At 42.5% G+C, this 18,723-nt stretch overlaps 1 protein-coding gene across 9 annotated transcripts in view; it reads right to left on the bottom strand.

Moving 5' to 3' along the window:
• Nucleotides 1–1,269: 1,269 nt before the first annotated feature.
• The window catches only part of LOC139633499 (triple functional domain protein), a 78,548-nt gene continuing 61,094 nt past the window's right edge, over nt 1,270–18,723 (bottom strand). For 2 of the 9 annotated variants that reach the window (XM_071499185.1, XM_071499186.1), the window contains 28 exons: nt 16,426–16,568; nt 16,186–16,285; nt 15,823–16,066; nt 15,419–15,526; nt 14,876–15,069; nt 14,604–14,774; nt 11,838–11,933; nt 11,361–11,509; nt 11,189–11,255; nt 10,857–10,960; nt 10,687–10,756; nt 9,962–10,051; nt 9,768–9,860; nt 9,531–9,581; nt 9,360–9,437; nt 9,003–9,194; nt 8,271–8,451; nt 7,903–8,169; nt 7,301–7,809; nt 6,237–6,484; nt 5,957–6,098; nt 5,839–5,866; nt 5,557–5,719; nt 5,244–5,365; nt 5,064–5,142; nt 4,649–4,849; nt 4,321–4,459; nt 1,270–4,038 (listed from right to left, as the gene is read on the bottom strand). In XM_071499185.1, coding sequence (XP_071355286.1) covers nt 3,481–4,038; nt 4,321–4,459; nt 4,649–4,849; nt 5,064–5,142; nt 5,244–5,365; nt 5,557–5,719; nt 5,839–5,866; nt 5,957–6,098; nt 6,237–6,484; nt 7,301–7,809; nt 7,903–8,169; nt 8,271–8,451; nt 9,003–9,194; nt 9,360–9,437; nt 9,531–9,581; nt 9,768–9,860; nt 9,962–10,051; nt 10,687–10,756; nt 10,857–10,960; nt 11,189–11,255; nt 11,361–11,509; nt 11,838–11,933; nt 14,604–14,774; nt 14,876–15,069; nt 15,419–15,526; nt 15,823–16,066; nt 16,186–16,285; nt 16,426–16,568 — 4,587 coding nt within the window. In that variant the 3' untranslated portion in view covers nt 1,270–3,480. Of the gene's footprint in view, nt 4,039–4,320; nt 4,460–4,648; nt 4,850–5,063; nt 5,143–5,243; nt 5,366–5,556; nt 5,720–5,838; nt 6,099–6,236; nt 6,485–7,300; nt 7,810–7,902; nt 8,170–8,270; nt 8,452–9,002; nt 9,195–9,359; nt 9,438–9,530; nt 9,582–9,767; nt 9,861–9,961; nt 10,052–10,686; nt 10,757–10,856; nt 10,961–11,188; nt 11,256–11,360; nt 11,510–11,837; nt 11,934–14,603; nt 14,775–14,875; nt 15,070–15,418; nt 15,527–15,822; nt 16,067–16,185; nt 16,286–16,425; nt 16,569–17,823; nt 17,854–18,723 lie in introns of all 9 variants that reach the window. The other 7 variants (XM_071499183.1, XM_071499184.1, XM_071499179.1 and 4 more) reach the window with 7 other exon arrangements.

Genomic DNA, 18,723 nt, shown 5'->3' with positions numbered 1-18,723 from the left:
TCTGGGCCAAGTCATATTTGCTATCTGGGGTGTTTTTGCGACTGTTAGAAGGTTGTTTACTTTTATATGACGCCGAGTCCTAACTGATGCACCTGGAGACCAAACATGGCGACCTTGGACTCTTCGCTCTGTTCCATTAACATGTCTGCTCTAACAAGCTCAAGTCCAAAGAGCAGTTTAGGTGTCCAATAAATTGTAGGCATCCTCGCGAACAGGTTTATTTATCCAGGGTCAGCACTGTACATCAGTTTTACGCACAAGGAAGCTTTAATAGGTTGAGGATGAAAAACAAATGGCCGTAATATTACGACAGACAAGACGGAGAGATGATGATGGTGATATTGCCTAATGGACATAATAATGTCCATCTATAGATAAAAGCTGACACCAACAAAATAATACATAAATGTAAAAGTCCCTTTTGTGCACATCATTAGATCATCTTCTCTTACTGTGAGCTAAGAGCCACTTGAGGGCAGTGCAGACATATTTCTGACCAGACATGATGGGGGACCACCTCTTTAAAAATATTTTTTGATGTTACTTCTTGAACACTGCCAAGAAAAATCAGGTTGTTTCATTCACCTGTCACAGACAATGGCCAAGCCAATCACATCAGTTAATACCAAAATTACATTTAAGAAATCTGATTATAGATCAGCCAGCATTAATGTTTCAGCATAAACAATTAAGCTAATATTTTCTATGAGGACTCATTAAATTTGGTTAAAGAAAATTTGACCAAGATATAGTGACAAATTAAATGATGAGTCATTCTGTTTGTGCTGTGGCCTTCAGTCAACAAACCTATGAGAGATTCTCTTCAGGAGAGTTTCAGAGACTTGTAGCCAAGCAGCACATTTTACAATTGAAGGGTAGATCAGTCATGGGGGAGCAGAGATGTCAAAGTTGTTCATCATTATTGTTTTTTTTAAACTCTTAAATATCAATATTGATATTGGCCTTAAAAATCCAGTACCACTCATAGGTACCACATATAAGATGACTCATTTGATCATTGAATGGATAGTTGATTTGAGTAAAATAATCAGTTTCATCACCAAAATGTCACCTGGTCATGAATGGTGCAGGTGGAAATGCCTTTTATCTCCTCTTATCAAAATTCATCTTCATATGTATGCTACTCTTCCATTTCAGCTGTAATTAAATCTGTGTAAAATGTAGCTGTTCAAATGAAAAAAAAAAAACAACTTAAAAAACAAAACCAAAACAAACAATACTTAAAGATAAAATGTCAAACAACATACATGTGTTCATTATGTTTAATTTTCAAATAATTGATGGCAAAATGAGAATATTTACATGTGAAAATATGTATGACCTGTACAAAAAATATACATGCAGAGATAAAAAAACCCCCATAAAAACAGCAAATAAAAATAGCAAACATGTAATTTATGAAAAGGGAGACAAACATGACAAATAAGGAAAAGACAAACAATGAAAAAACAAAAAACCCTAAACTGAGGTATCCAGTCCAAGTTTCCTTGTTTCAAAAGGTCTGTGCACACCTTTAAAATAAATAGAAAGGTAACAGAGGACTGTGACTTCTGTTCCTGGTAGAATCCATTTAAACTCGACACATCCTAACCCCCATACTGGATTCATGTATCGTTTGGTGGTTACACTATGGCTACCCTGCGTTTTCACTTCCAGGAAAGCAAACTAATCACGCTAAAAACAATTTGTTAGTCGCCGCTTTCAGGGTAGTTGTTTTTTTTTTTTACTAAAAGAACAGGAATTTATGGAAGAAATATTTTGGCAACAAGTATCTGTACATAAAGTTAGAACACCATTTAGTAAATGATGCACCACAATCTCCCATCAGCATAAATGTCTCTCAACTGTATAATCCCCTGCCTTTATATTAAAGGGCACATGAGACTAAATAAACTAATTGTCCAATGTAGTGTTTTTAACTAGTGTAAACAATCATTTGACATAGTCATAGATTATCTAACTCAAGTGAAACATTATCACAATAAAACATTTTTATTAAGTACTATAAAGCTAGAGCAACTTTGGTGTACCAATACTACAGAGGCATACAGTACAAAAAGTGTTAAATTATTTTTGATCAAACCATATTGATTGTAGATTTGTGACCTCTAACATGGCTTGGCCTGGAAGTCGTAACACTCAGAGATCAAATAAACACAAACTACCAGCAGTGCTTGCAGTACCAAGTACATGCTTTTCTCTAGATTTATTACAGATACAACAGATGTCTTCATAAATAGTTGCATAAAATGTTAAAGCCGCAACATTGCACATGATAATCAAACATAACATACAATGAGTGCATTTACAGTAATTTGTCTTCCTCTGCCTCCACATTCACTCCCATCTGATTGGCAATCACCACTGCCAGTTAGGCTCCGACAGTCTCTCATCCTGCCGTCCAAAAGCAGGAGTCCACTGTAAATGTGAGGGGGAAGAAGGCAGAAGTCTATATACAAGGTAAGGCTTAAACATCTCATATCTGCGCAACACAAGTTTGTTCTAGGAAAAGCAAACAATGGATGTCTAGTGTTTCTTCTCAGATTGGACAGTGCAGCATTGTTACTCGCAACATCATGGTCATCATGGTATCTTAGATTAGGTACATTATGTAAGCGCAGCCATCAAAAAGCTCTGATCGCACGTATAAATCAGTAAAGTCAAGAAGCTCAGTCACTGTCTACAGAGTCCAAAGTAGCACAGCAACTTTCAACTGATGAGCATTTTCTACAGTTATTGTTTTTTTTTTTTCTTCTTGGAAACGTAGAGACAGTACTTTTCCTTTCTATACATTGTTTCTATAAGAAAGGGCTGCTTTTCAAATGTCTTTGAGTTAACAGTTTAGTGTAAAAGAGCAAAAACGCACAATGTCTGTTTCCCTCTCTAGCAGCAAGAGGGAGGGCAGTTTGCTCTCAGCGCTATCACTAGCTTCATTGGCATCACTTTCTCCTGAAAGCTCTGCGTCTGTGCAGTGGTGTCAAGGCTCGATCAACTGGCTCTTCTGATCAGCTTTAACTCTTGCAAAGGAAAATAAATTACTTCATAAAGTTTTTTTTTTTGTTTTTTTTTTAGATTTTTGTTCACTTAACTAGAAAATCTGTTGAGTTGAATCCAGCAAGCAGCAGTAGACAAGGGCATCCATTAATTTACGTGTTAGGTGAGAACTCCGTTCTCTAGGTTCTGATTGGGTTAAGACCTCAACAGGTCTGTTTAATTGATAAAAGGACTACAGGACTTTAGTGAATCAACATTCTGTGAAAGAGGATAAGATCAGCATTCATTGTTTCTCCTTCTTTTACATCTAGACGACCAAGATGCTCATTTCCAAAGGAATCTGCAGCCCCTGTGGACACAAGCTGTAGTGTGTCCAGTTTTTCCTGCTGAGGTCTGTTCTGCTCAGACTGCTGAGGTGGTGAGGGGCTGGGAGTTGGTCTGGAATCATGGATCCTTGCTCAGGCCTCACACTCGGGGCTGAAGGCGACTTTGGATGAAGCTCCTGACGCCTCCGATGGGCCGGGCGTCAGTCTGGTGTTTCCTCCTGTCTATGAAGGAGATGAGGCGGGAGGTGTCCAGGCAGCCCTCTGCTCTGGCCCGGCCATCAGCCTGACCAGCCTGCAGCCACGGATCCTGAAGGCAGAGCCCGGCTGGAGGTCTCCTGCTGGGATCAGTCCTCAGAAGCAGGCAGACGAAGTCTCGGGCTGCCTGGCTGACACCCTGGAAGTAATCCCTGGGGAAGCTGAAGTCCAGCCGGCAGATGTTAAGGCAGGTCTCCTCGGCACTCTCGTCAAGGAAAGGGGAGGCGCCGCTCAGCAACACATAGGTCACCACGCCCAGGCTCCACAGGTCAGAGGTCAGCGACACTGGCTCTCCAAGGACCAACTCTGGGGAGGCAAACTCAGGACTGCCCAGCAGAGGGTGAACATAGTGGGCACTGTTGAGCTGGACAGCATCACCGAAGTCTATGAGTTTGACTGTTGGCTGGCCGCTGGAGCTGTGAGCCACCAGCAGATTCTCAGGCTGCAACAAGAGCAAAGAAAAAGTTAGTATCTCCGTTAGTCTTGTTTACTTGACTCTCATTATTATATATTAATTCCATCCATCGGTCACGACTCACTCAGTTTGACCCTCAATATTCAAAGGAAAACAAGGATCCAACTAAGACTGGAAATGCACAGCAAACACTCAGTCAATTCTCATCCAATTCTCAGCAAGAAGGCGAATAAGCGTATTTCACAAAATGTTGAACAATTCCTTAAATGTAGTGCTGCGGTAGGAGTGTGTCATGGTGAAAGTACTTACTTTTACATCCAGATGTGCTATCCTGCAGTTGTGCAGGTAGTGTAAAGCTTCTAAAACGTCCCGTAGGTAACAGGCCACTTTCTCCTCTGTCAGATTCCCCCAGCTCACAACGTAGTCCAGCAGACGACCTTGGTCAGCCCTGAAACACACATAAACGTCTAATAAAAGAAATGCAAGATTTATCTACGGTGGCCCCTGAGGACAAAACCCATACAAGAGTGAAAGCATAAATGTTTGGGGAAACAAGCTTCAGATCCAGAAATGCAACAAAAACTAATATGGAAAACACATGCAACAAGAATTATTACACATGCATGTCTGTACTCACATCTCCAGGATGAGGACGTAGCTGCTGGGGGTTTCGTACGTGTCTATGAGGCTGACTATGTGGGGGTGTTGGAGCCTCTGGAGCAGATTGAGTTCCTGAGTCACCCGGTCCCTCCTCATCAACTTCTTGTTCACGTGTTTGACCGCCACCGTACGTTTGGTGCCCTGGTGATCACAACGCTTGACAACAGAGAAGCGACCCCTGGTGAAGAGAAACAGGACGGAGGACGGACGTCCAGCGGTCAGTTAGTGTGTGTCATATAGTTCCTATGGTTGTCATGTTATTAGCAGAGAGAAAGCTGAATGCTGGGAGCTCGGGGTGTAACTGAAAGCTAATTTGGTGTAATGTGTTGATGAAATCTATACATGGGCACAGTACAGAATGACGATAGATAGTGTGAGTTAGATTACATTACCTTCCCAGTTCAACCACCTCAGTGTAGTGAGACTCAAAGTTGTCCTTCCAGCTCACTCTGATCCCGTCAGTGGACACAGCTGACAAATAACACCACAAACAGTCAGTTAATGTCAGTAAACTGTCAGTTCTCTGTGACAGAGTTGAAACTGTCTGTTTTATTTTGTATCTGGGCTCTTACCCAACACTCTGAGGCTAGCAGATGACGTTACACTGCCCAGCTCATTTGTGGCGACACAAGTGTAAACGCCATCATCCTCAGAGGCTACGCCAAGTATCCGCAGCGTCGCTTCACCCGTATCGCTGAAACAAACACACAAGTTAATGTACATTTCATTTCAACAGTAAACTGCTTTAACTGTGCTGCAACAAACGAGTGGCAGTCCTACTGCACGGTGCCATGCAAAAAAAAGATGATCTAAACTGCGGTCTGATTTATTATCTAATACCAAATGAGACTCCTGCAGTGACACTCTGTTTTGTTTTTTTTTTACCTGTAGGCGATGCTGAAGTGACCGTTGTTGGTGAGGTTGCTCTGGTTGGGTCCTTTCCAGGTCACAGTGGCCCGGGGTCGACCACAGACCTTACACCTAAGGGTGACACTCTCTCCGTTGTCACACGTCACATCACTCAGGGGTACGAGGAACTCTGGGGGAACTGGAAGGGAGAAAAAGTCAGAGGTAAACAGTCGAACAGTTCTTTTGATTATATATTTAATTGTTTTTATTTTATTTGCCGATTTGCAGATTTGTTGATTCCACAAAGTTCACACTTACCATCGTAGATGTAGTTTGGATTTAGAAGCTGAAAAGAAAAAACAAAGCATGAGTGAAAAACACAACGTGGAGCAGAAGCACAACTTAATAGTTTCCTCAGATGAACTGATGAACTCACCTTTACAGAAACTTTATTGGCCAGGCCATCTCTGGACTTCCTGTAACCGTTTTCCAGCTTGGTCTCTTTCTTTGCCTCCTTCTCCTTCTTCTCAGACTTTTTACGGATGCGCAGGGACGTGTGCCAGGATGAAGACTTCCTGCTGGGACAACAAACGGACTTGAGTCAAATCAAAGGGTTTAATTTAAACCAGCCTTTGTGGGATTGCAAAAATAATAATTCCTATCTGCAGAGAGCAGTAAAAATAATTCATACTGGTACAATTGTTCAGAGCTCTTACTTGATGGATCCGTCGGGACAATCAGGGACGATGGCCGAAGTGTGTCCCAGCACAAATCCGGGGATCCAGCCCTCGGCGGCGGGGCCCTGCTCGGTAGCCGCCCTGAACACCAAGAACATGTTTTGCTGGTTGCTGGCCAAGATCTGGACCACCTCGCCCTGAATGACGCTGATCTCATCCTCCTTCACAGCCATGTAGTCCTGGGTCACCAACATGGTGGATACGCTACTGCTGCTGCTACTTTCACTCTGCACCACAGGAAGGAAGCATGGACATGTGGAAAGTAGTAAGTACAAATTCATCTGGTTCATTGCAGTTAAGTGTAAAATCTCTTCAAGATTTGGAGGCAATAGTATGATAACACCAGAAATCTTTAAATCTAAACTATGGGATGAATTCTCAAGAGAAACACAGGTGGACCAGTTTTGGTGAGATAAAGCAGCAATAAGGTACAAGAAGTAGTGAAAACAGTCTTTAAAAAAGATTTAGAGTGCAGTGCAAGAAAGACAAAACACAGCGATTCAATATTTTCTTCTTGAAAAAAGTAAACTGGATGAAGAAAGGCAGGAAAAAGATGAAGATTTCCATTTCTTTGCTCTGCAGCTCCAAGCAAAGATGAGAGGAGGAACGTTAGCTTGAATGAGAGGATCTTGGTTGAGTACGTTTGTAGGCGAACCACAAACGTTGGAGGTTAGTTGCAGGAAAAGTAGATTTGAGTAACACACCATGAAGACAGCAGGAGGTGAAGAACGGCCAAGAGGAAGTCAGGTGTTAGTATAAGCTTTGTTAGAAGTAAGAAATCTAGAAACAGCCTCGAAAGTGAATCACTGAAGAGCTGAACGAGGTCCACTAGAGAGGTTTGGAACCTGAAAACATGTTGACAAACTTGTGCTAGAGAGGATGATGTTGAAGAGCAGTGAAGGTTGTCAGAGATGCGTAGTAGGGGACAGATTAGTAGCGCTGGCTGCAGCAGGACAGGAGACAGCGGGCAGACAGGACAGACCAGGCCTCCCTCTGCCTCGGTGTTAGTCGGAGCGGCACTGAGCAGCAGGTAGTGGTCTTACCCCGTTGCTCTGGGTGGACTGGATGGACTGCTCGCTGGCCGATGAGCATGTACTCATGCGGTCTGCCTCCTTGCTGTGTGTGGAGTGCCTGTGGGTTTGGCTTCCAGATCCAGAGCCAGTCTGGATCTGGTTCGAGTTCTGGCGGACCGGACTCTCTCCGGCCTCCCCGGGGAAGGTGAACGAGCCAGGCCGGCTGGCTGGAGAGCCTGGCATAGAGCTCCAGAATCCAGATCCGGACTTCTGGCCGGGGCTGGGAGGGGGAGGAGGGAGGATGTCTTTGCCAAAGTTAGGGGTGGCCAGGGGGCAGGCCATAGGGGGCGCGGCTCCAGGCCGTGCTTTGGAAGTGGGTGTAGAGGGCAGCGGCCCAACTGTGGCACGGGGGATAGGGGCTACAGCAGTGGCAGGTGTGGGGGTCTGTGCTTGGTCCTCTGGGGTCTGGCTGGGGCGCTTGCCCTGTGGGCTACCCCCTGGAGGGAGCAGGGGAGGAGGGACAGGACGAGGGGTTGAACCTGGACCATAAGCGAGCAAAACTCACACCTCAGTCACATCTTTCATTTTACCATACAAAACAAATTTCGCAAATACAGACAGAGCTTCCATACCTGACATCTTGTTGGGGCCGTCGGAGTCGGCCCCAGGGTGGTGGCGAAGGGGCTGGGGCAGGCGGGAGGGCTGGGGAATTCTTGAGGGCCGACGAGAGCCACCCTGGGGTCCTGAAGGGATGGAACTGCCCTGGGAGCTTCCACCTCCAACTGCAGGGGGTGCACTGGACCCACTGCTGCCTCCACCCGGCGCTGCCATGCTGGGTACGCATGACCCACCACTCGCCCCTACATGGTTCCTCTGATACTCTATTGGTGAGGTCAGAGCTGGGATGAGGTATAAAAGAGACAACAGCAAACATCTGGTAGACAGTTCCTTCTAAAATCATGTCCTGTGTGTGTGTGTGTGAGTGTGTGTGTCAGTGTACCATTGAGGAAGTTGCGTTGGCTCTCGAGTATCTGGCTGATCTGAAGGGTCCAGACCTCACGCACCCCTGGATGGGAGGAGTGAAGCACGAAGGACTCCACGGCACCATTGGTCGACCGAGAAGTGAGAATGAACTTACAGGGGTCACCTTCCACATTCTCCTCCAGGCCCAGACAGCTCACCTGCAGGGTGCAAACACGAGAGGCGTCAGGTGATTACTGAGATTTAATTGTCTTTTTCTTAGTTTAACAATTATTCATCTGTTAAACATTTTGCCTTTTATTCTCTTTCCTCATTTGTCCTACTTTTCCATGATATACAGACAAAGGCCTAAAGGTTCACCACCTACAAGAAACATGCATCTCTGCCTGCATCTTCAAAATAAAAGCTCCCACAAACAGCAGTGGAGATTCTGTTGATGTTAGATAACATTGCAGCCTTTTTCTCAAAAGAAAATGTGTTTAACTTTGAAATTACTCAACCAAGCAAGTTTACAACACTTGTATAAACATATATCTACATTTGCATGTTTTGTGCATGTAACTTTTATCCAAAACTTTTGCAACTTGCTCAAAGACTGAGTAACTGGTTAACTTGATTAACACAGGCAGAAGTTTCTCCACAAGATGGAACAGAAAGTGTTTCATCTGAGAGCTCGGTGGCCTGATTCCACTGGTGAAGGAGTGAGAGGAATCAGTAACGCACACCCTGTTGTACATCATATATCCATTACCTTAATGCTGTTCTTGTAGAGAAATCCTGGCAGGGAGAAACCTTTCTTTTTGTCGAGGGGCTCACTGAAGATAACCATCTGCTCAAAGAGGAAGACTCTCCTCTCCTTCATCCGGCCGAGCAGACTGCCCTCTGGGTCAGACACCATGAACGTGTCCTGCAGCAAAAGGCGGCCCTGAGCCACGATCTTCCCCTGGAGGGGGAGGTGAACACGTTGGGAAGATGGAAAGATCAGTTGTAGGGGAGGAACTGGACCAATGTAACTGAGAACTTAAGTGTGTGTTGATTCAGGCTTTGATGAGAATGCTGTGTTGGTGTAAAACATAATTTTACATCACAATTTAATATTATTTCTTACATCAAATCCCTGAAGCCGGCCAACATTCATCATGTCATTACACCTTTTTGGCACAATGCACATGACCTCCACTGCTTTCTGTAAGAGTCAGACATGAGCAGAAGATTGATGAGGTTCCTGAATATGTTTTTCTTGATCATTTAAGAAGAGCTTTAAGTTTTGTTATCTTACCTCCAACTCCATAGACTCCAGCCCAGCCTTTTTAGAGTGTTTCAGAAAGTCCTAAAACAGAAAGAGGATATATTAAGAAATTATAACTCAACAATTTACTCTTTCGAAAAGAGAAAGCAGAGACGTATATGCATAAACAGCAGACTCAGACAAAATGTATAATAATATGGATAACAAGAGAAAGAGGGGGCAGCAGGTGGAGCTGTGGCACCCCCTGCTGTACTGTAACACGCCAACCTTGAGCAGCAGCTGGTACTTCATGATCCTCTGGACTGGCTTGATGAGCAGGTCTGTGATCTGCAGTCTGTGTCCCAGCCGCTGCTTCAGGTCCTACAAAGTCAGAGGTTAGTTGAGAGACTGATAGATAAATGGAGGATTTTAGTATCTGATGTGTCTCTGAGGATTAAATCATCAAAATAATGGGCTCGTACCTCGTAGTAGGTGTCAATGTACTCTGAGACGATGTGCTCTGATTTGGGCTTGTTTTGACAGTACACTACGTACATGTTTAGTCTTCGTTCCTGGGTATAGAGAGCACACACACAATTACAACATGACCAAATGTATACAAGTAAAGCAGAAGTTGGAAATAAAATTGTTCCGATAGCGATACTATTATCAGTAATGCCCCAGATACTGCAGTATTGAATATCGGTGACTACACATGTCCACGCACTGATCCGATACCATGTAATTTATAAATAAACCCAGTTAAAACAGCAGTTTTCCTGAAAATCAATTCTTCTTCACTGCTCTAAAGCAGTAGCCTACACAGGAAGGTGTGCTGTGCAGCCACTGGCAACTACTAATATATAGTGATGAAGAAAGATTGATTTCAATAAACAGTGTAACTTTAGCCATTAGCCAAACATCAGCAATTTGGCAAAATGTTACACTGGAATGTCCCACCATAAAAAAAGCAACATGTACAGTAGGCAAGACAGTCAAATTAGATAATAAGAGATTCTATGGCATTCATGTATTTGCCATACAACAATGACAGAAATCATATCACATCCATACAGGGTCAGTGTACAGTTGTTCAATTCTTTTTAATGCACTGGTATCAGATCAGTAGTCGGTATCGGAATCAGTAGTTTGTATGGAAAAAAATGGGATCGGCACATCTCTAGTTGGAAAGTCACTGTGGACGAACCTGTTTGAGAAAGAGTGGTCCCAGTCTGTCAGGGTCCTCCAAACATTTCTCCAACTCCCCGAGGAAGAAGCTGAGAACGACAGGGAGAGGAAAGAGAAGGAAGTGAGATACTCTGCACGTGAATCTGCTCTGAGGAAGCTCAGTATCATCAGGATGTGTGCACCACATACTCTTTGTGCCAGTCGTAGATCTGGTGGATGTTGCCAAACACGATTTTGTCTTTCCCTTTCATATCATCAGGGACGCCCTCCTCCCTCATCCGGCTCATGTAGCCCTTATGATGGAAACACACGTTAATACTACTAACTTATAACAGGGAGTCTACGAAAGACAATTAATTCATTCCAAAACTTTGAGTGACATTTTAAAATGCCAGGTAGAATAAAAAGCTGAGCTCAGTTTGACTTACTGGAGAACTATTAAAAACTTTCATATTTTCAGATCTGTTTGACAGAACAATAATCTCAACTAATTAACCACTGCTCATAAAGCATCGACCCACCTCCACCACCAGGCCCAGGTCTCTGACATAATCTCTCTCCGTCTCCACCAACTCCAGCAGAATGTAACTACAGCACAGAAAGAAAGAAATAAAAAGAAGACAAATTAAAAATGTAAACAAACACCGAACATCCAAACATCACTGTACAGCACGTAGGTGGAAGCAGACATACTGTCTCTTCTTCAGGATGCTGGTCCTGCGTTCATCCAGCTCTTCCATGGGGGAGGAGGAGGAGAGGAGGGAGTTGTCAGAGGGGTTGAAGGAGGGAGAGCTGCTGTCGCCCTGTTCTACTGACAGAGAGCTGGGTCTGTCCTCCAGAGCCTGCACCAAGAGGAAAGGGTTAACTATCGTGTGTAAACCTGGGTGAAATAATGGTCAAAAGCTTCTCTGTTTTAGGAGAAGAGTGGCTTTAATACAAATTACAATTAAAATTATTACAAGTATTCATGCTAATTGATATAAATTCTATTCATTATCATATATATATAAAAGATAATATATATATATATATATATATATATATATATATATATATAAGATATATATATATAAGAAATATAAAAAACATTTCAAATGTAATGTAGCCTTCTGAAAGCCACTAAGCTGATACAAATTTCAGATGTGTTTTTGTTTTCCTCTGTTCTCCTACCATCTTGCTTTTGACCAGCTCCTCGATGGCGCTCACCAACTCAGCGGCACTGGGTGTCTCCGAACTGGATGGACGGACCGACAGACGAGAAGAGGTCTGGAACAAAAACAGAGAGATGAGAGGAGGGACAAAGAACAAGTATAAGAACCTGATAATCTATGCAACACAACAACCTGTTCTGCTAACGCTAATTCTGCTTGTTGGCTGGTGTTAATATGACTGTTCCTATAGAGAAAAAGGCGGCGTTTAAAGTAACAAACTATAGTTTAGAAATGACACAAGCTTTACTTCATAAATAAAATGACACAGGTCATTTAAAGAGATCCTGAATTACACAGCACATTCTCCATGTCTAAAAGAGACGATAAATACTCTTATATCTGTTTTAAGTGAAACTTGAAGGCTGATCGAACCCATCAATGTGAACCTATATGTAACAAGTTTAGTTCAAAGATGAACAGTAAATATTATTTTAGGGTTAAAGGTCATGCTTAAGGTTTGATTAAGATTAACTTCAAGATCAGCTTTTGTCAGTAGCTTGCGTTTTTAATTATAACTGAATATGTTACTTCAGTCATTTGTACAGGTCATGATTTAGTGAAGATGCTTGTTAAATGTTCAATGCTGTAATCTAAAGAGAAATTCAAAAAGTTGCTTCCACTAGTGAAACCCCAGTACAAGGGGTTTATAGATAAAGGTTAAAAAACTGCAAAGAAAAAGTATATGAAGTTTAAAAAACTGTCAGTGAAAAGGTAAAAACATGAGGCTGAAAGTGGGGTGAACGAGATGAAGTTGAGAAAGTGAAATGTCAGAGAATAGTGATGAGGAGAAGGTCAGGAAAAAAAAAGTAACGTTTGGATGGAGGATGTTTCCGTTGCTTTCTCAGGTGATGATGAACAGCCTCTGAAATAAAGAAAGGATGCTAACAGAGCGAGAATGAAAGAGGTATATGTATGTATGTAGATATAGTTCAGGAGACTCTCACCCTTGCTGTGCTGTGCTTCAAGACTTTCCCCAATTAGGTTTTCTGGGTGAGGCTGTGTGCCCTTCTGGCCTCGCCAGCGTTTAGAGATGCCAATTACTCGCATGGGTAATGAGGTTAACGCACAGAGGGTAAAAGGGAGATGAGGACGAGTGGGCAGGTCGGGTGAGGGAGGGGGGTAGTGAGGGGGTCGGGGGATGATAGGAACAGGAGGGCTTTTGAATTTTTACCTCAGTGTGGGGTCGTATTTAGATTGATATCTAGGGGAGCTGCCTGTTCAGCTGACAGGGAATCTTACCAACTCTCTTCTTTGTGTTTATATTGACTGTTGCTTCATTTTTAAACCTCACTTACCAACCTCCTCCCATCCTATAAACGATAAACATGCAGGAAAAAAAGTTGCAGTCCTGTGTTTTTCTAGCCAGGCATCATGAAATTCTAAATTTCCTCGATATTTATAGACGTTTATAGCATCATAGCATCGTAGCCTTCTGATCTGTGCTGACACTGGCAGAAAAAAACCTCCACACTGCCCTCCTTCTTTATCTACAGTTTCCCTTCATGCCCTTGCTCATCTGCCAGGCGACTCTCCATTACAGCGGTGTGTTGAGAAAACAGGGCAGAAAGTCCAAGTCAAAACAAGTGAAACTAAAAAAAGATGGAAAGAAAAAAATCCGCACTAAAGAAATGCAGGAATGTTTAAGAGTTCAGAAGAATATAAAAGTTAAGAAGAGTGATTTTTAGGGGACAGAGAGGGGTGTATTCTAAAAAGAAGAAAGTTAAGTCTAAAGAAAAAAAAGCTGCTAGCTTAATTTCCTTTCAATCTAGAGACTTGTAACCAAAGAAAAAAGGCTTCAGTAAGTAGCATTTAAAGCTGAAGAGTGGGGGGAAAAAAAAGAGAGAATTGAAGAATTGACTGAGGGAAGAGACAGAGGGGGGAGAGCGGGGCATTTCAGATGGAGAGGTATGGAAACTGAGACAAAGCAAAGACAGGACATAAATCAAGGTAATGCTACAGCATGGCAAACAGCAAACGATACCAACAGGAAACAAAACAAAAGAGAAACAGAAATTAGTGTCAGAGGCGTCTCCGCTTAAAGTCGAGGAGGAGACCTGCCTGAAACTTTTCATTGCTTTCTGCTTGAGAAGAGAGGGGAGAATATGATGCAACATGCCAAGATAAAATGTTATGCATAACAGAAACTAAGGAATCACTTAAAACCGTGTCAGGAGATGCTCCTTTGAGGGAAAAGTGGGAGAATAAAACTTGAAAATGAACAAAAATGTACCCTTCAAGAACTAAAAATCATAACAGCAATGAGACGGAAGAGAAACCAGTGTAAGTGCTGGATTTATCTTTAAGATAATCATCATGCTGAAAATAGAGGGACGGAGAAAAACAGATGTTACCCTGCTCATAAAGCTAAAAGAATATACATGATGTATGGTCTAATGGAAATTCACTGCTTCAGTCCTTCATATTGGCCCAGATATGATTTAGTTTTAGTCACTGATTTGACTTGAATTCTTACTTATTAGAAATAAAAGCTGAGTTAATAAACTTTTAAAAGTTTCTACTGCTGTAAGTTACAAGAACAATCTGAGAAATAAACTAAACTGCATTTTGTGGAAATTTTGTATGATGAGAAGTTTATAATTCTCATTGTCTTTATAATAGTTCAGTCATAATTTTCCCCTCTGACTCCTCCTGTCATCATCTTTGCCCATCCCTCTGCCTCCGTCCCTTTCTTCTGTCCCCACGGTAACGTCCTCTCTCTCCTCACCTTGTCATCCTGCGAGTCTGGCTGCAGCAGGCTGTGCTGCTGGATGGCCATAGGTGGAGGCAGTGGTACTGAGTCAGCACCTTCCTCGCCCTCCTCCTCTCCGCAGCTCTGCATGCCCGAAGAGCTGGACTTGGACAATGTGCCGCTCGACAGGCCTTCGTTACGGACCCTCTGCAATACAACAACACATGGATTGTAAAATAGAGATTAATACACAATACTGCGCAGAACGACACAGGAACTGCTCACTGGACAGAGTTGTATCTACCCACCTCCTCCACAGTCTCATCTTGAGGTGTAGCGGCACTGTCATCTGAGTCTTTCTGGGAGCCCATTGTCATCTCCCCACTCTTCCTCATCTCACGGCTCTTCTTGTGCTTGTGAGCAAGCTTCTTCACGTGGCCATCTGCCTTGCCGCTGCTTAGCCGACGCACTGGGCTGGTGAGCCACTTGCGCAGGGTGTTACCTGGGACATAACCCAAACACACCACACTCAGTTTGCTGCAGTATGGAGCATTAGCTTTAAACACACTGTACAATAAAGTGTCTTTTATCTGTAAGATTTTTATTTACATTTAACAACTGACATGCATCTCTATGATGTGAAAGATTTCTATCAGTACAGAGTGGCATAGTGGTAATTTTTCAGCTGCTGAAGAAGCACTGTTAATTGTTACTTGCGGGGGAATCTACTCAGTAACTTTTTTTAAAAGAAAAAATTGGAGGCTATTTTTGTGATTAAGCTGTAGTTATTGCATTTTTTAAAAGTGAATTTTGTAACAGACACAATAGACAATATGGTGCAGGGACCATACCAGGTCGTTTTGGTCCTGGTGAGGTGTGGGAGCCAATGCCATGACCAGGCTGAAGCGTGGCGGACGACCCTGGCATGATGGAGTCATTGCTGCACACTGACAGAGTGTCTGTGATACACAAAGCTATTGTTAAAATATTTATTTCATGTGGTGCAGACATCCACAAAGTATCAAAGCATTTTTCCAGCCCCTGTACATAATAATAACAACAACAACAACAACAACAACAACACTTTATTTGTATAGCACTTTTCAATACATGTAACAAAGTGCTTCGCATGAGTCAAAAATAAGATACCCAAACAAATCAAGGTGAAGTATAAATAGAACATAAAACAACCTTAAAACAACCTTAAGTGCAAAACACATACACCCTCCTCCCTCACACCACATACGGCACTGACCTTTGTGGTTGAAGATGCCCTCCATCTCCATGGAGGATCTGGAATGAGCGATACAGAGCATGGAGCAGGGCACCAGGCCCTCCTGGGCTGGTGAGCGGTCTGTGGTCCTGACCAGGCACCAGTCTGGCTTGTCGTGACAGCGCTCCAGAACCTCTACCGTCTGGCCGCGCCGCACAGTCAGCTCATTGCTGTTGCTGGCCATGAAGTCGTGTATCACCACAGTCAGCTCACAGCCACCGGAGAGCTGAGGAAGACAGGATAATCACTAAGACCTGGTCTCTTCAGGTGACACTTGTCCCAGATACAAGGTGTAGTGATGCACAATGATGTGAAATAGTGTCATCAGTGTGCACGTGCTCTCACCTTGTCGCTGTCCAGTGTGTTCTGAGAGGTGCGGGATGCCAGAGAGATGGTGTCTGGTTGGCTGCTCCCTTCACCCTGACTGTCCAGGTCCTCTCCATCCCTAACAAACACACACATGATCAGTTAAAGGTGGAAGTATTTCTGAAAGCCGGTGTAAATGAACCTCAGTGTGTATGCCCTCGTGTGTGCACTACTGCCTGTTTCCATCAAAATCTTAAATTGCAGGTGACTGATGTTTACCGTCGTCCCTTGTGGTGCTTGGCTGTAGTTGCTTTTGGAATATGAATGGGCTCCTTGAGAGCCCCTCTCAGGTGGATGGTGCGCTCCTGGATCACCTCCCTGATGTGTTTGATCCAGTCCTGCTTGTTCTCGATGCTCGACGCCTGTTAAAGGTCAATGACGGAGGGAGTTTAAGAAGCCAAGAGTTAGAGTTCTCAGGAAATTTAATTCCTTTGGAAATGTTGTTTCACTCTGTGTGGTTCACACAAGTCCGAATTTACCTCTTGTCATCTCTTATCAACTGAAGTCATTTGACAGGTACATTTTATTTCACACGAGCCCGTTCCAGCTGTGGACCCTAGAGCAGTGGTTCCCAACCTTCTGTGCCAATCACAGCCCTCTCCGATTAACTCAAGAGCCTCTTCATCATTTGAATTGAATTTATTTGAACCAGATGTTTTGATCCATTTGTACTACTAGCTACTAGCTTGGAGTAGCAGAAGCTGGACATCTCATCCATTTATCTGTAACCTTTAGCCGTTAACCGTTAACCACTACTTTCAGCTAGCATTAAGAATATCAGTTGTCTCTTACTTTTAGCTGTTGATATTATCCATTTCTTCTTTAGCTAACTAGCATTAACTTTTTTTTTTTTTTTTTTTTTAACTGTTTACAACTTGAACAATTTCAACCATGTATTCATCACTTTTAACTATGTTAACTGTTACTTTAACGGCTACTTTTAGCTAGCATTAACACTTTCAAGTGTTTGTTACTTTAGCTATAGATATCATCAATTTCTTCTTTAGCTAACTAACATTAAATATTATTCTAAAATGTTTATAACTTAAGCAATTTCAACCATTTATCCATCACTTTTAACTAACGTTTTCAACTCTTTATTAATAATAATTATTAATAAAGAGTTGTAATAAAGAATTAATAATTAATTGGTGTTACCTTTAGCGAACTATTTGAAGAAGTTATTTGTAACTTTTAGCTAATTTCTAGCTTACTAGTTTTCATGCAGTCTCAACACACAGTCTTCATGTGTCAAGCAAACACAATATGTGGAGATATAATTGTAATTAAATAGTAGTTTTAATTTCTGTTCTTTTTTTTTAATTTGTTGTGGTACTACCTAATCTTTCCAAATGCTCCATGCCAACTGTAGAAAGGTTCTCCCTGATGTGCAAGTACTCTTGGGTGGGAATCACTGCTGTAGACTATTTTACAACATTTCAGCCCCCCACCTTCGGTGGCACTGGATTAAAGTAAGTTTCTGCTATGGATCATATTTAATGATTTTGCCCATCAAGTTCCTAAACTCCTGTTCATGAAGGATAAGAAGTGCTAAGAGTTTGTTTCAGACTTGTGAGAAGTGGCTGAGGGCTGTGTTGTGGGATAGTTTGTACTCACCATTGCTCCATGTTTGGATCCCTGACTTAGCTTTGAATTTAAAATATAAAATAGAGAATTTCACTGGTTTGGTTTTAGAAAATGTTTACATGACATTTCTTATGCTGACAAAATGATTTGACATGGTAGAAACGTACAACACTGATAATTTGCCTTGACAATGTTCTGACGGCCAATTCATTGTGTAGCAGTTTGTAATGGATGGTCTGCATATGTGTGCGTGTGTGTGTGTGTATGTGAACATGTGTAGTTAGTAATGACACACTTAATTTACAATGCACATATCACATGACTGCCTCTTAGCGGTTAGTTTGATAGTCAATGCTCAGAATTCAATGTTAGGATTTTGGCATCATGCTGTTCCAACAGCTGACACACAAACTTTATGACAGTATTCAACAGGAAAACACACAGCAGAAGATTGAAAATAATTAATAAAGATTGAAAAAATCACTCAGCACTAACTAAATTTAATTTCTTCCTCCTACAACGTTTAAATCATTAAAAGATAAGTTTTCTGGTAGAGAAACATGGCTACTCGTCACTTTGGTAAAGTGGCAGAGAGCCAGGATGGATAATTGTGGGCGTTCAGGAGTTGAATTGGTGTCAGCAGCGTTGGTGGAAGCACGTCAGCCCACAGAAAGAATTAGAGATACAAACATCCACAGAAAACACAGCCCCAGAGATACAGATGTGCCTGTGTTTGTTAACGGATGGAACAAAGCAGAATTTAACCAGAAGACAGAGACAGACTGAGGACACAGAGAGAGAGAGGGGAAAGAAATCAAGGAGACAGAGGAGTGTGTGACTACAGAAAGCTTCTGGGACACCTTGAAGCTGCTCATGCAATTAAACAAGATGTCAGAGAGAGCAAGGAAAGCTGAGGGCATAAGAAGAAAG

This window comes from Trachinotus anak, unplaced genomic scaffold (assembly GCF_046630095.1).
Source record: "Trachinotus anak isolate AG129_WGS33_773 ecotype Australia unplaced genomic scaffold, CSIRO_AGI_Tana_v1 ptg000016l, whole genome shotgun sequence".
In the NCBI taxonomy this organism is placed as follows: Eukaryota; Metazoa; Chordata; class Actinopteri; order Carangiformes; family Carangidae; genus Trachinotus; species Trachinotus anak.
The sequence above is the reverse complement of the archived record's forward strand: the minus strand, read 5'-3'. Positions and strand labels throughout refer to the sequence as shown.